General features: G+C 39.0%; 3 protein-coding genes across 3 annotated transcripts; 1 reads left to right on the top strand and 2 right to left on the bottom strand.

Annotated features, from left to right (window-relative positions):
• Positions 1-1,715: 1,715 nt before the first annotated feature.
• Positions 1,716-2,588, top strand: LOC124861803 (gamma-crystallin M2-like). Its single transcript, XM_047355752.1, has 3 exons — positions 1,716-1,818; positions 1,946-2,188; positions 2,258-2,588. Exons 1-3 carry the CDS (start codon positions 1,810-1,812, stop codon positions 2,525-2,527), a joined length of 522 nt encoding a protein of 173 aa, XP_047211708.1. The 5' UTR covers positions 1,716-1,809; the 3' UTR covers positions 2,528-2,588.
• A 93-nt stretch (positions 2,589-2,681) lies between these two features.
• LOC124861802 (gamma-crystallin M2-like) lies at positions 2,682-3,627 on the bottom strand. Its single transcript, XM_047355751.1, has 3 exons — positions 3,418-3,627; positions 3,084-3,326; positions 2,682-3,003 (listed from the first exon to the last, which is right to left on the bottom strand). The coding sequence occupies exons 1-3, from the start codon at positions 3,424-3,426 to the stop codon at positions 2,728-2,730; spliced, it is 528 nt and encodes a 175-aa protein (XP_047211707.1). The 5' UTR covers positions 3,427-3,627; the 3' UTR covers positions 2,682-2,727.
• Positions 3,628-6,937: 3,310 nt separating this feature from the next.
• LOC124861801 (protein boule-like) lies at positions 6,938-12,876 on the bottom strand. Its single transcript, XM_047355750.1, has 11 exons — positions 12,694-12,876; positions 10,578-10,730; positions 10,382-10,473; positions 10,215-10,269; positions 10,066-10,141; positions 9,836-9,996; positions 9,460-9,537; positions 9,320-9,355; positions 9,121-9,237; positions 8,971-9,042; positions 6,938-8,693 (listed from the first exon to the last, which is right to left on the bottom strand). The coding sequence occupies exons 1-11, from the start codon at positions 12,727-12,729 to the stop codon at positions 8,550-8,552; spliced, it is 1,020 nt and encodes a 339-aa protein (XP_047211706.1). The 5' UTR covers positions 12,730-12,876; the 3' UTR covers positions 6,938-8,549.
• Between the last annotated feature and the right edge of the window lie 1,906 nt (positions 12,877-14,782).

The raw sequence follows: 14,782 nt of genomic DNA, 5'->3' as shown, positions 1-14,782 counted from the left end.
CTGCTTCTCTGTAGCCCAGGTCAGGCGCTTCTGCCGCTGTTTCTGGTTCAAAAGTGGCTTGACCTGGGGAATGCGGCACCTGTAGCCCATTTCCTGCACACGCCTGTGCACGGTGGCTCTGGATGTTTCTACTCCAGACTCAGTCCACTGCTTCCGCAGGTCCCCCAAGGTCTGGAATTGGCCCTTCTCCACAATCTTCCTCAGGGTCCGGTCACCTCTTCTCGTTGTGCAGCGTTTTCTGCCACACTTTTTCCTTCCCACAGACTTCCCACTGAGGTGCCTTGATACAGCACTCTGGGAACAGCCTATTCGTTCAGAAATTTCTTTCTGAGTCTTACCCTCTTGCTTGAGGGTGTCAATAGTGGCCTTCTGGACAGCAGTCAGGTCGGCAGTCTTACCCATGATTGGGGTTTTGAGTGATGAACCAGGCTGGGAGTTTTAAAGGCCTCAGGAATCTTTTGCAGGTGTTTAGAGTTAACTCGTTGATTCAGATGATTAGGTTCATAGCTCGTTTAGAGACCCTTTTAATGATATGCTAATTTTGTGAGATAGGAATTTTGGGTTTTCATGAGCTGTATGCCAAAATCATCCGTATTAAGACAATAAAAGACCTGAAATATTTCAGTTAGTGTGCAATGAATCTAAAATATATGAATGTTAAATTTTCATCATGACATTATGGAAAATAATGAACTTTATCACAATATGCTAATATTTTGAGAAGGACCTGTATAATTTGCAGTCCAAATTGAATTAGCCTGCCAGGTTTTATCGAGATTTTTCAAGCTAAACAGCAATTAAATTGAAAGTAAACATTTTGGATAGAGATAATTCAAATTGAGATCCTCTTACTTTTTCTTCTTTCTCTGCACGTTCACTTCATTTTAGAAGTTTAGTCCTGAGGTATTTAGAGTTTTACCTTATGTTTGGCTGCAGATTAGGGTTTTATAATATTAAAAACTATTTTACAGAGTACAGCACATACTGTAGTTCATCAGTGCATGGTTTGTGTATCTAAAGGTGTCTGTTTGCAAAATGAATATGTAATATTTAAACATTAAAACTCAGATGCATGTTTATCAACACTTTACACTATTGTATTAAATCTGTCACATGGAGACTGTATTGAAAATTACTTTTCTATAGCTAAGCCCAAAGAGAGAATCACAATATAGGGGATTTTAATCAAACAAAAGCAAATACCAACGAGCTGGAATCTATCCAAAAACAAGATGTTGACATGCTGACACCAAGTGAAAAACAATGTGTGAATTGTTAGTGTTATAAAAGGCAACCGAGGACTGCTGTTGCACAGGACCGTGGCATGTGTCTGCTTACAAGATTCTAGATCGCTGTGCTAAAAACGATGCTTTTAAAATGTTTAATGTGTGTGCCGCAGGTCAAATAAATGGTAGAAACAATGTAACTGTTACTGGATCACTCTTTCTGTATTTATTTAGAAAGATATACTGTCAAACGTGGAGAAATAAACGTGCATGCAAAAAAAAAGAGAAAATTCAAAAATGAAAATGTGAGAATTTGAAAATACGTTTTGTATTTGCATAGTTCCAGTCCAACCCAGGTGTAAGCCTGGAGATTTCTGCAACGTTTATAAGCATCACTTCATCGAACAAATGCACATGGCAGCTGCAGCTAAAAGCAAAAAGCTGAAATGCATTGTGGGGCGCAGTGTTTAAAAAGCTGACGAGTCCGGTCATTGTTATGAATCACAATGGCACAGGTCATCTGTGGGTTATAAAGGCAGCCTGGAGCCCTGTTGCTACAGTGTGACAAAAATCAGCCAACACAATGGGAAAGGTAAGGTTAAAGATTTTCTTGGGTCTTTTTTTATGTTTCAGTGAGTGGAGACAAATCTTCTTTGTCATTTTTGCTTAACTCGATCCAGCTTACAGTTTTGTTATCTCCCTTCCTGAATTCCTGACAGATCATCTTCTATGAGGACAGAAACTTTCAGGGCCGCTCCTATGAATGCAGCGGCGAATGCTCTGACCTGCACTCCCACTTCAGCCGCTGTAACTCCATCAGGGTGGACAGTGGAGCCTGGATGGTCTACGAGAAACCCAACTACATGGGCTACCAGTACTTCCTGAGGAAGGGGGACTATTCAGACTACCAGCGCTGGATGGGATTCAACGACTGTGTTCGATCCTGCCGTATGATCCCCATGGTAAGACCCCCCAAGTTCAAATCCAAGTTCCACAGCAGAAGCAGCTGATAAGTAAAATCTTCCCTTCAGCACCAAGGATCTCATAAGATGATGATCTACGAGCGCCCAGACTTTGGACGGCAGATGATGGAGCTCACTGATGACTGCCCTTCTCTCTATGAGCGGTTCCATTTTAACGACGTACTCTCCTGCAACGTGATGGACGGCCAGTGGCTGTTCTACGAGCATCCTCATTACAGGGGGCGCCAGTACCTGCTGCTCCCAGGTCAGTACAGGAGTTTTCAAGAGTGGGGAAGCATAAACCCCAGGGTAGGATCGATCAGACGTATCACAATGTAAGAAAGTGGATGTATAAAGTGTTGTGCGCGTAAAATACTAGAAATAAAGTCAATAAACCTAATCGAATGCTTTCTGATTTTTTTAAAACTATGAAATTGAAGAGAAAGACTCCCCAAGTATGACTGTTGGAGGATACAATGACGCTTACACACAGTTTAAGCCAAGCATGTTTATTAGGAGCAGATAAAAGAACAAGGTTCTTAGTTAAAGTCAGTGATTCGCCTGAGAGAGCCGATCCTTGGGCTGGCGCCACCCCAGTCGCTGTATCTGCGGTACTCGCCGGGTCTCAGGTAGTAGGTTTTCCCCCTGTAGTTGGGTTGGTCGTACAGCAGCCAGTGGCCGTCGACCACGTTGCATGAGTTAATGTCGGACATCCGCAGGCGGTCCTGGATGTTGGGGCAGTCGTCGCTGATCTCCTGCATCTGACCACCCATGTCCGGACGCTCATACAGCCTTATTTTGTAGGAGCCACGGTGCTGTAGAGGAAGCATTTATCAGTCAGGTTTCTGCTGGTCACACATGGAGATCGTAAACAATTTTCCCATTTATTTCTTACCATGGGAATCATGCGGCATGAGCGGATGCAGTCATTGATGCCAATCATACGCTGGTTGTCGGAGTACTCCCCCCTGCGCAGGAAGTACTGGTGGCCCAGATAGTGCGGTCTGTCGTACACCATGAAGCAGCCGCTCTCCACTCGGATGGAGTTGCAGCGGTTGAAGTAGGGGTGCAGGTCGGAGCAGTCGCTCATGCACTCATGGTGGCGACCCTGGAAATTTCTGTCCTCGTAGAATATGATCTGCAAACATCATGTAAATCATTATATAAAAATGTTTACATTCCAAATAAAACATTTTATTTTCTGTTTCAGCAGCACGTAATAAACTCACCTTTCCCATTGTTATATTAGTGGAGGGTAGACTGATGCTCAATAGATGCTCTGTGCGCCAATGTCCTTTTATATAATGTAGCTGTGTGATGGCACAGCATAAAGTATTGTCATCCAAATTGGTTTTACAACACAAATCTGGGTATGTATAGCGATGCACCGCGGTGCGATGATGGCTTTTTGTTTCTCAGTTTCCACATGTTCATCACTATTGATTAAAACACAACAGCGAGACGGTTACCCGAAAGTCACCACTCACAGTATCAGCAGAATAAAAACCACAACAGTGATTTGCATTATTGTTTCCAATGATTCCTATTGCTTCACACCTGCATAGATCCCAAGATTCATATTAGTAAAAACCACATATATATCTGGTTCTGGTCTTTTTGGGGAAGATGGACAGTTATAATCACCTTAAGGGTATTCTTTACATGACAGCTTTATTGTTCATTTATTCTAAAAAAGGGGTTTTAGTTTATATAAAGCCTGAACCTACCAAATCTGAATTACCTTTGAAACAATCCATGTTACAAAGAGATGCACAAAATCTCAAAGTAGCTGCTTGGTAGGTTATTATATTCCAAGTGTCAAGAATTCACTCTGCACATTAATTACATATTTGACCAGTTGGATGGACTCTAACTGCCCTTAAAGCTCAAACCTGTTGAATATTTTTAGTGACTGGGATGCTAAAGCTCAACAGGAGTTGGGGATATTGTTTAATGCTAAAGAAAGAAAAGTCAAGGCAGATGTGGGTTAATCATCATCAATATTGCTGTCGCAATTTTCAGCAATAGTTTGGAACGTTTATAGGTATATTTCTAGTGCTGTGTGTGTCTTCAGTGAATAAAAATAAGTTTAAAGGACCAGACAGTGCCACACGTTTATCCCATCCACTAAACCCTAAACTTCAGCGAAAGAGTAAAAAACGTACAGGTTGAAAGACAGAGTCAGGGCAAATTTGAAATAGGATTGGTTAAAGTAAAATGACATCAAACATTTGGATTAGCATGTTTAGATTTCTGTTGCAGGCACACTAATCCTTGGGTTAACACTTGCTAGTGCTGATAATGAACCTCTGCTGTTGAATTTCTTTAGATTTAGGCATGTGTTGCCTTTCGAGATCTATTAGCCTACTTCGTGTTGTCAGGCAGGTCCTATCCAAGTGAATTCTTTATTATTAACACATTCAATCATAATTTAACCAGCTAATTTTGTATTTACTCAAGTTATCCTAAGCAATGTGCTATCTGTAAGGGAAATACTTTTCTACAGCATGTATAACATACTCAAGATTTCTAGTAGTAATCATATTTGGACTGTAACGTTTGAAAAAGATTCAAAGCTAACTTCCAGGTTGACAGTAGTAGAATGATGGCTAGCAATGGATACTCAAACTGTGGTAGAAGTACCACTTGGACTGTCTTCAAAACTACTCTGAAGAAGTATTGGTGAGCTAAATAAGGAGCAAAGTAACTATTTTAAACAGAACTGTGATGTAAAGCTCATCGGCACCAGCAGGCATAAGGAACAGCCACTCATTGATCTTTGCTTTAATCAAATCCTATTTGAAACTGAAGCTCATTACTACTTATATACTGTATCTGTTATATTCTTGTGTTTTAAATCATTTTTAGTCATCTCTTTTACTGTTAAGGCAGTAAATACCACAAAATACTGTGATGAAATTTAACGTCCATGTTCTCTCCTGGCTTTTATTTTCTGTCATCCTACCTTGTTTTTACTGAAAACTGATCAAATGCTTAGATCAGTGTGCTTCCCCTGTCTTGTTTTAATGAGTAGCCTCTGTGTAAACGCTAAAATCAGTATGCATTCAACATGATATCCAAAACTAAGCTGACTTAATCTACAAACCAAATATAAACACTCATGAGCCAATGTCATATAAAGTGAGCTGTTGTATCTAATTTCCTTCAGCGGGCTCAGCAGTAACTGACAGCATGTAAGTCGTTTTTTTTTTTTTTTTACAAAGTTGCTTTTATGTTTATGATCAAGATGAAGTACTGAATAAAAGGAGCAGTGAACATGACAATATTTCCTGCGTCCAGGTGCTCTCTTTTTGGTTTCCTCATGGATCTTTCTTGGATAACTATTGCACTTTTAGCATTAGATTAGCAGAGATCACAGATGAGTCGCAGAAAACCCCGGCTGTTTTATAAACCTCGATCGAATGTCACGAGACTCGTGTTTTGTTATTGTAATTAGCAGGCATGGGGTGTTTTGGCCAACGTGCCATGGTCTTTTATCCATTGACACAGATAAAACCCTGATTCATCAGGACCACTGACCCTGCTGGCAGATTACTGACCGTTATCATACAGGCATGTTCAAACACATCCCCTCTAATGTTTAGACCCGCGGCCATATTTCATAGTAAGGAATTAGATCCCAGTTGGATTTAGATCCAGATTTTGACTAAATCATTCCAAAAAATATATATATATATTTTTTTTTGAGTCATTCAGAAGTTGGCTTCCTGGTCTGCTTTGGTTCATTGTCCTGCTGCAGAACCTAAGGATGCTTGGGCTTTTATTCATGAGCTGAAGGCCAAACATTCTCCATCAGGATTTTCTGCAGAGGTCCTGAAGCAGCATAGGTGACCCAGACCATCACACTACCTGTTGCATTGTTGTTTTATTTTCTAGAGTCAACATTAGTTTTAGCCCAGATGTAACAGGACACACAGCTTCCAGAAAATCTCATGTTTGTGGTGATCGGAATAATTTCCCAGAACCTCAATGTTTTTTACAGATGTGAAACATACCTTTATATTCTTTTTGATGAGCTGTTTTTCGCCTTGGAACTCTCTCATGGAGGCCGTGCTTGCCCAGTCTCTCTTATTGTTGAATCATGAACTCTGACCTTAACTGAGGCATCCGAGGCTTATAGAACTTTAGATGTTCTAGGTTCTTTTGAGTCCTGGATGAGTTGTTGATGAAGGTTAACCACTGTTCCCTGTTTTCTCCATTTGCAGACAATGGCTCTCACTGTGGGTCACCGGAGGGCCAACGCCTAAAATAATGGCTTCTTTACGTTTTTCATACAGATGAATTTGTGTTTAATCCGTTCTTGATTTTTTTCAGGTCAGAGCCATTTATTTGATTTATTTGAGATGTTTTAGTCTACCGTAGCTCATGAAACAATATCCTACCTACCCGAAAATTAGTTTAAACTCAATTAATTCCTGATTTAAGAAAGGATCGATTAATATTTCCCATGTAGCCATGTTGGACTGGACGGCTTTGTTCCCTTATCTGAACAATGCATTTTGTATTTAGGTCATCTTCTGATATCTAAACCTGCTTGATTTGACAAAAAAAAAAAAAAAAAAAAAAGCTAAACCAGACAAAAAGAGAGCAAGTACTTTTTCACAGGAATGTAAATGATCTCCAAAACAACAGAAGACGTAGCACCGCTGTCATACAGTTGTGTCTAATCACTCCTTATCTCTATAAAGATAAACCAGATCACTAAACAACATCACAACACGTCTGGGCTTAATGGAAATATAACACAAAATGTTTATTTGCACTCAAAAACTATAAACGCATTGAACTACAACAATGTTTAGAGAAAACAACTTGTCTGATACTATGGGGCATTACAGAGCAAAGTACTTAAAATCTCACATATATGCTGAAGATTTAAAGATAAGTGCTCTCATAATAGCAAATTTACTGTTAAATTTCAAAATAGGAAATAAACAACAAACAGTCTGAACATGAAAAACTGAACTTTAAGAGAAAAGAAAACAATTACATAAGCACTTGCTTCCTTTTAAACAATGCTAAAACTATTGTGAATAAAAAATGAAGCTTATAATATTTTCTAAAACAACCTGTAAGCATGCTAAGCTTCCATCTGCTCAAAACATGTCACTTCTTGTTTCTCTTTTAAAATGTGTCTTCCAGGGATTATTCACAAGACAAATTCGGTTAGTTTTACACATGAAAAACCAAACTACACCCAGCGGCTCAGTAGACGAGGACTGATCCGTTCCTGCGTGCTTAAAAACGGTTCTCCTCCTCCAAATTAAAATGCTAAAACACTGAATGTGAGAGCAACTGTTGTGCTTTAGTGGAAATTCTGTTCAATGACAACCTGCTAAATATCTACTTCAACATCCATCAATCGGCTCTCGTACAAAATAATCACGTTGCTCCTATGACTGGAATAAATAAGAAACATCTGGTAGTTCTTTTGCTTTAAGTGAGTTAAAAACAATGCAGATGGTTCTCTTCCCATGGTCATCATTTACGACAGCAGGCCCTTAAACAGGGTTCTACAAATGTTCTAGGTCTCATCATTCAATTTCAAGGCTCTAATTAGTTATCACTTCTTTTTAACAAGACAAAGCAAACTGGTTGATTATTTTTTTGAAATTCAGACATTTAGAATGTAGAGAGCCAATAAAGATTTTTAATCACCTTATTTCTATTAGGTCCAGTCCTGGAAAACAGTTCCATCTATGAAGGAACCCTGCTTAAAGAACCAGTATGACACTAATAAAGCCCCCTAATAGTCAAAAGAATCCTTTACAGCTCTGAGAGCCTCAAACACAACCAAAAACACTGCAAGAAACCAAAGTAAAGAACTTACAGCTAACCTCCACCTTCAGCCACAGATCCACCGTGCACGTATAGCTATGCTGATGAACTGACCAATAGGAGAAACATTTAACAGTGGATTTTAAAGCAGATGTTTGAGCTCTGACATGAAACAAAATGGCATCATGATGAAACACTGCTGCAGCAGTCTTCTCATATAAAAGATCATTAGATCTTCTAATAACATGAATTCTCTAAATGGCACGCTTAGGAGAGCGGCGCTGTTCACAAATTGGAAAACACATTTAAACCCCTGTAGGTTTTTTAACAGAGTGGCTGTGAGTGATTTGCTTGAGAGCAAAAATGTTAAACTCTAACCTCGATGTCTACATTAACAGCAAGAGTAGCAGAGAAGACATCCGCTAGTCTCAGAGTGTCACTGCCCTGTTTTAAAGCAGATATGACCCTGCGCTACTTCATGAAAAAGAAGGAGGAACTGACTTATACGAGTGAAATCACAGTGGTGAGTGTGGCATGTTGTGCTTGAGAAGGTATCAACTGTTTAGCCTACATGAGGAGAGTGGAAAGAAAACACTGAGGCATCTGGCGGCTCTGTGGATTCAGGCAGATGGTAGTAGTCCTTGGGGTGCATGTAGCGGCGGTACTTTGGCTTCAGATGGACACGCGGAGGAGGGAACAGCTGATTCTATGGAGGGAAAGAGCAGAACGTGGCTCAGTGAAGAAGAAGCCCATGAACATAAGAGTTCCAGTGGATGGATGTTAACTTTGCACTTTTTAAAGTTGAACAGACTTTCGATTAATTTTAAATTAGTAAACTGTGACGTATATAGCTTTTCACACATCTTTAAATCTTGGTATCTCTAATTTGTATCTGCGTAGTGCTTTTTACAGTTCAGTTAGCACAAAACACAGGATGATATTAAACATAGAATGCAATTTACAAAAGTGAAATGACCTCTTACCTCTCTAGGGTCGTGCTGCAGAGCAATGGGTGTCATTCCTGAGTAAAATTGTGGTGCTGTCGGCTCTAAAAACTGCAAACAGAGGCATATATTTAAAATATCATGACATTTTATACACTGAACTAGTATTAACTGTTTGTAACATTGTACCTCTGGTGTACTGCCTTCCATGCCAGGCGCAGGACACAGGTAAGAACTTCTGTCAAGGGGATGGTAAAAATATTCTGGCTGCTGTGAGTACATTGCTGCACTGAAAGGCGTCAGCACCTGGACACAAACAGTTAAGACAGGGTCAATAAGTAGGAAAAATTGACCTAAATAAACAACAAAGATAATTTGTTTCACAAACCTGACCCATATTCCATTGATACTGGTTTGGGACATCCTATAAAGTGGGTGAAAAAGATGAAAAACATAAATGAAGTGCTATCCTGATTCATCAACGACCTGTAAAGGCATTATTGGATTCCTAAAAAGTTGCATCACCACCTGGCAGTGATGATACACGGGTGTCTGCTGGGGGTGAACAGGCTGATGGGACCGAGGAAGCATCAGTTGAAGATGAGGCTGCAAGAAAAAATGAGTCATAATAATATAAGCATCTAACTCCATTTCCATGTATGTTGTAATGTGCAGCGCACTGATGAAGGAAAACGATTTAATGCCTTTTTTCATTCTTGGTATCTTACAGTGACTTCAGCCCTTTTACATAAAATCCCAATAAAATACATTCAAGCGTGTGGTTCAAACACAACAGGGTAACATGGACAGGCATTATTTTGCAAAGCTTTGTGATAAAAATCTCTAAAGACGTCATAGGTACGGTAAAAACATTTGAACCGTTGTCATCTCTGCAGATACTTACCGACCTGTGGTGAACCACGGGGTTCATAACGGGGCAGTGAAAGTAGGCAACACCCTTATGGTAGGTGTAAGGATACCCTGTGGACGTGGTCAGATAAAAGGTCCCACAGGACATCATATGAGGGATGGCCGGTTCAAGGTTGGCCATGCGGGGATTCTTAGCTGGGAAGATAGAAAATCCATATAAATGGAAACTTTAAAAACAAAACCAGGGGGTGCAATTTAGCTTACCTTGCCCCGGAGTGTGATACTTTCTAACAGCCTGGCCGATGCAGAGCTTCTTTTCTTTGAAACAGATTCCATTAACCTTTTGATAAAGCAGGGAAACAAAGACATTAAACCTGGACAGGCAACCTGCAATGTTACACCATGCTACTTACATTACTGAGGATTCTCAATACATCTTCTTGGGTTTCAAATGTAACAAACCCGTATCTGTTCAAATAAACAGGAGGCACTTTGTGTTATTACCGGCAGACAAGAAATATAAAAAAAAGGATGATTAAAGTTAAAAAACAGAAACAAAGAAAGGATGGAAGCAAGTAACCTTTTTGAGATTCCTGAGCGATCTATTACTATCTTCACATCTTTCACTGGACCGTATTGTGAGAAGATATGACGCAGGTCGTTCTCATTGACCTCAAAACATACAAGCACATTTCTTTTTACTGAACATATTTACATCCTCTGCTGATCTCCATCCTACAGTTAAGCCGGCATAGGTGCATAATAAGAAATCTCACCCTGTGGTCAATTCCCCCGACAAAAATTCGATTGGGAATGATGGTGCCGGGGGCGGCTGAGTGGTGGGCAAAGTTCTCCAGAGGGTTTTCTTGAGTTAAGACATCAAAAGACGAAGAGCTGCTGTCATTAGACGACGAATGGCAGGATGTGAGCTTTAAAAAGTAGAACAAAGTTAGATTATGGTACTTGTTAAATAACATTAAGCAACAGAATCCTTAAAACCTCAGAGATCTCTTAAGTCCACTAAATAAACAATGGGAAAAAAAGCTGATGCACCTGCACTCTACAACTACTTACAGACGAGCTTTCAAACAAACTTTCCCTTCTACTAACTTTTTTCACTTTAAGAGGAATGTGTCCGTAACTTTCATCTTATTCAGCTGCAGTTTTTGACCAGATTATGCTTTGATGTCAGAGTAAAACAGCCATTTCATTAAAAAAAACAATGAAATTAGCGCCTGATTTGAAGCTGGGCCTTTAATAAAGGGCTATTTCACTATTTTTAGTAAATCTGGATTACCTTTGACTCTCTGTTATTCAAAACCCAAAAGACTCAGTCTGGCCAAACATGAACTGAGTTACTCTATACAGGTTACTGATTCTTTATTACTTTATTCAATTCAACAACTTAATGCTCACACTCTACCGATGACCTACATGGCCCTGTCTTTCAGTGTTTAACCCTTTCTCTCTCCTAGACATAGTAATTGACTGAGCTTAACTGTAACAAACTATATGTGCTCTCTTTCAGACTCTAATCTTGAAAACTGGCTCAGAGTTTATCTGTTCTTTCTTTCTAGGTGAAACGACTAAAGGAGCTACATCCATTAACATTTACTTTTCCTTCCCATAGAAAGTACTGCTGGATCAGTGCTTCTTTGTTCTTTTTGTGTCTCTGCTCTGTTCTCTCAAACCCCCAGTCAGTCGTGACAGATGGCCGCTCACACTGAGCCTGGTTCTGCTGGAGGTTTCTTCCTGTTTAAAGGGAGTTTTTCATCTCCACTGTCGCTACATGCATGCTCAGTATGAGGGATTGCTGCAAAGTCAACACCAGTGACTGTCCACTGTCTCTACAAGCTCATCCAGGAGGAGTGAATGCTGCAAGTCACTGACTGGATGCAATCTGCTGGGTTTCTTTAGATAGAAAAACTTTTTATCCAATTTGAATAAATAACTAACTCCGACTGCACTGTTCAATGATTAGGATTAATTGGAATGTATGAACCTGACTGTTGTGAAGTGCCTTGAGACAACATGTGTTGTGAATTGGCGCAATATAAATAAAACTGAATTGAATTGAATTCAAAAATACTTTATTAATTCCATTATTACTGTGGTTTCTAAGTTTTAATCTATTAATGAAAACACACACATTTTTAAATGTTTTTTTTATGTTTATTTTTGTTTTTTCTGGCATTACGATTGTAGCTTTTTGGGCAGTTTTGGGAGAATAATACCCATTAGGTCTAGGTTATAAGTATATTTTAAGCAGTTGTTAAACTTTTACAACCAGAAACAGGGCAATTGCCATCTTAGATTATGTGAAGTTTGAAGAACCACAATACACAGGCTTGTCAGTCCTGTACTGAACTATTATTTTAAGAATATTTCGTCTATTTAGTGACAGTCCAACAAAGGGCTTAAGTCCTGATGCCTTAAAAAGTGCGAAATAGCTCTTTATTGGCGTGAGCGGCTGAAAGCTACAAATCAGATGCTTACTTCGCTCAAACTATATTAGCTACTGTTTTTACTGGTGTGCAATTTCGCACAAAAAATAATTTAAAATTTTACCAGCCGCGGACATGCCAGTTCTTAAACACAAAGGGTTTGTCTTTACAATAAAATTTCCATTTACACTGATTAGCATCGTGGCACCTTAGCTTGATCAAGCTAGCATTTAAAAAAAACATCCACGCTTGGTTAATTGGTTAAGAAAAATGTCTTGTTGGATCTCGCAATCTAATGTTACGATGATAGCGTCATTAAAGTAAAGTTACAACAGAAAAGAAAAGAAGCTAATCCCTTTTTTAAATATTTAACGTCAGAGACGTTAGAACCTTAGCACTGCTAGCTAGCTGAACGGTTAGCGACGTCATCAAGGCCAGTTTTACTCACCGCGTTTTGATTTTCCATCTCCATAGCCGCATTCATCGGAACAATTATGCCTCTTAAAGTTGTATTCTGACTAGAATCTGGGTTTAAACATGGCCTGCTAAGGTTCTGCAGCTCCGCTTTGTCGGTCGCCTCCAACGGTGTGACTCAGCCGGAGACCACCGAGCAATGACCTCATTCAGGTGGTCAAGGAACTTGACGTAACCATGGAGACAAAATATATGAGCTATTTTAAAAAAATGTTATTATTAATATTTTTGTTATTATTAAAACCTTCGTGACATGCGGATTGGTAATAAGCTTTAAAATGTATTGCTAAAGTTGCTGTAAAACTTTATCTAATCTTTGGGAACTTTTCCTAAAAAACTCCCAAAACATTAAACTTTCTGTGCTGAAACTAAAGTTGGTTTTATGAAACGTTCCCTAAAGGTTCTCTTTATGTTACATTGTGAACGTTTATGGAACCTTTAAGGAACCTTTCCTGAAGGTTCTCTAAAAGGTTTTGTGAAATCTGTCCATAACCACCGTCGAACCTTTTGGGTACGTTCCCTTACAACTCTACATAAACTCTCAGTCTTTGTTGAAAATAACCAGAGAGAGTTTTCTAATGGTTCTTTTAAGATTATATTGTGAAAGTTGCAGTTAAGCTCCAGTTCAGGGAACATTTAGGGAACATTCCCTAAGTTGTGGATAACCTTTTGGGAAGTTCTCCCGGTTTATTCTGATGTTCGGTGAACCCTCCGGAAAGGTTCCCTAAATGTTACCAGTTTATAATCTTTAAGAAATGTTTTCCAAAGGTTCTCTAAAAGTTGTTTTAAAAGTTGTTAATGGCATTCAGGGAACTTTTAGGGAACGTTTCCTGAGGGTTCAACTTTCCTTTATGGAATGATCCACTGTAACTCTGAGAAAGGGTCTATCTATGTTAAAATGTACCTTCAGGAAACCATCAGAAAAGGTTCCCTAAATATTATTTAGGTTGTAGGTAACCCTTAGGAAATGTTTCCTGATGGTTATCCGAAGGTCACTGTCAAAGTTGTAGATGGTTTTCAGTGAACCCTCAGGGAACGTACCCTGAGCGTTCTATTAGGGTTATTAGGGAAAGTCATATAGAACCTTTTAAGAACGTTCCCTGAAGGTATAGCTCACACTATGGGTGTTCAGAAAACCATTAGGGGGCATTCCTCTAAAGGTTATTGTGAATCGTATAGGTAACATTAGGGGAACCTGCAGGGAACTTTTATTGGGTTCTCCAATTTATATAATTCTCCAAATCATTAACAGAATAAATTGTTCAGTTGTGACAAGATAAAAATGTAAAAACTGGAAAGTTAAATTTTTTCCCAATGCACAGGAAATACAGAAACTGTAGTGGAATAAAGTGTACCTGTATATACAGGTAATATATATTCCATGCATAGTGTTATCACAGTGTTGTCTGAATGGAAGGGAAACATTAACATTACTGTAAACCTTTAAAAACTCTTATGGAACAAGTCTTAAAATAAAGAAAATTGAAGAAAGACAAATTAAAACAATTCCTCAAACATAGTGCAGTTCTTCATTATCCCACACGAGGGCGGCATTTTCACAGCAATTTAGGTCATAATTTGTTTCCTTGGGTTTTAAACAAATAACTTATCTTCAGTCCCGTTTGAAACGTTTAAAAAGTTTTCATGGATTGAATTCCCTTATAGTTAAATGATCGATATTAAGACTTTAATTATAAGAAATATCTGGTAATGAGTTTAGATGCTGTATAAAACACAACTATTGGTTTAGCACTTTTAATGCTGAATCACCTTGGATGTTAAACTTGTCTGTGATTTCTGACAAAGAAATACTGTGATTTAAACTTCATGCCATCACTTTTCCCTCTCCTCCCTCATCCCACAACAAAGTGACTGTACAAAAACACAAAAGTGTCTCCATCTGATAGACAATTACCTGATTTTAACCAGTAAGTAATTCACAGAATGCAGCAGCTTCTTTTATTGAGTTTGGAGTCTTTTCCAGTCTTACAGTAGCATTTCCCACCATTGCTGTCCTCATCTGAGTAATTCGGACGCCACCTCTGCTTGTCAATCATCTCAAG

This window comes from Girardinichthys multiradiatus, chromosome 24, assembly GCF_021462225.1.
Source record: "Girardinichthys multiradiatus isolate DD_20200921_A chromosome 24, DD_fGirMul_XY1, whole genome shotgun sequence".
Classification (NCBI taxonomy): domain Eukaryota; kingdom Metazoa; phylum Chordata; class Actinopteri; order Cyprinodontiformes; family Goodeidae; genus Girardinichthys; species Girardinichthys multiradiatus.
Note: the sequence above shows the minus strand (reverse complement) of the source record. Positions and strands in the feature narration are given on the sequence as shown.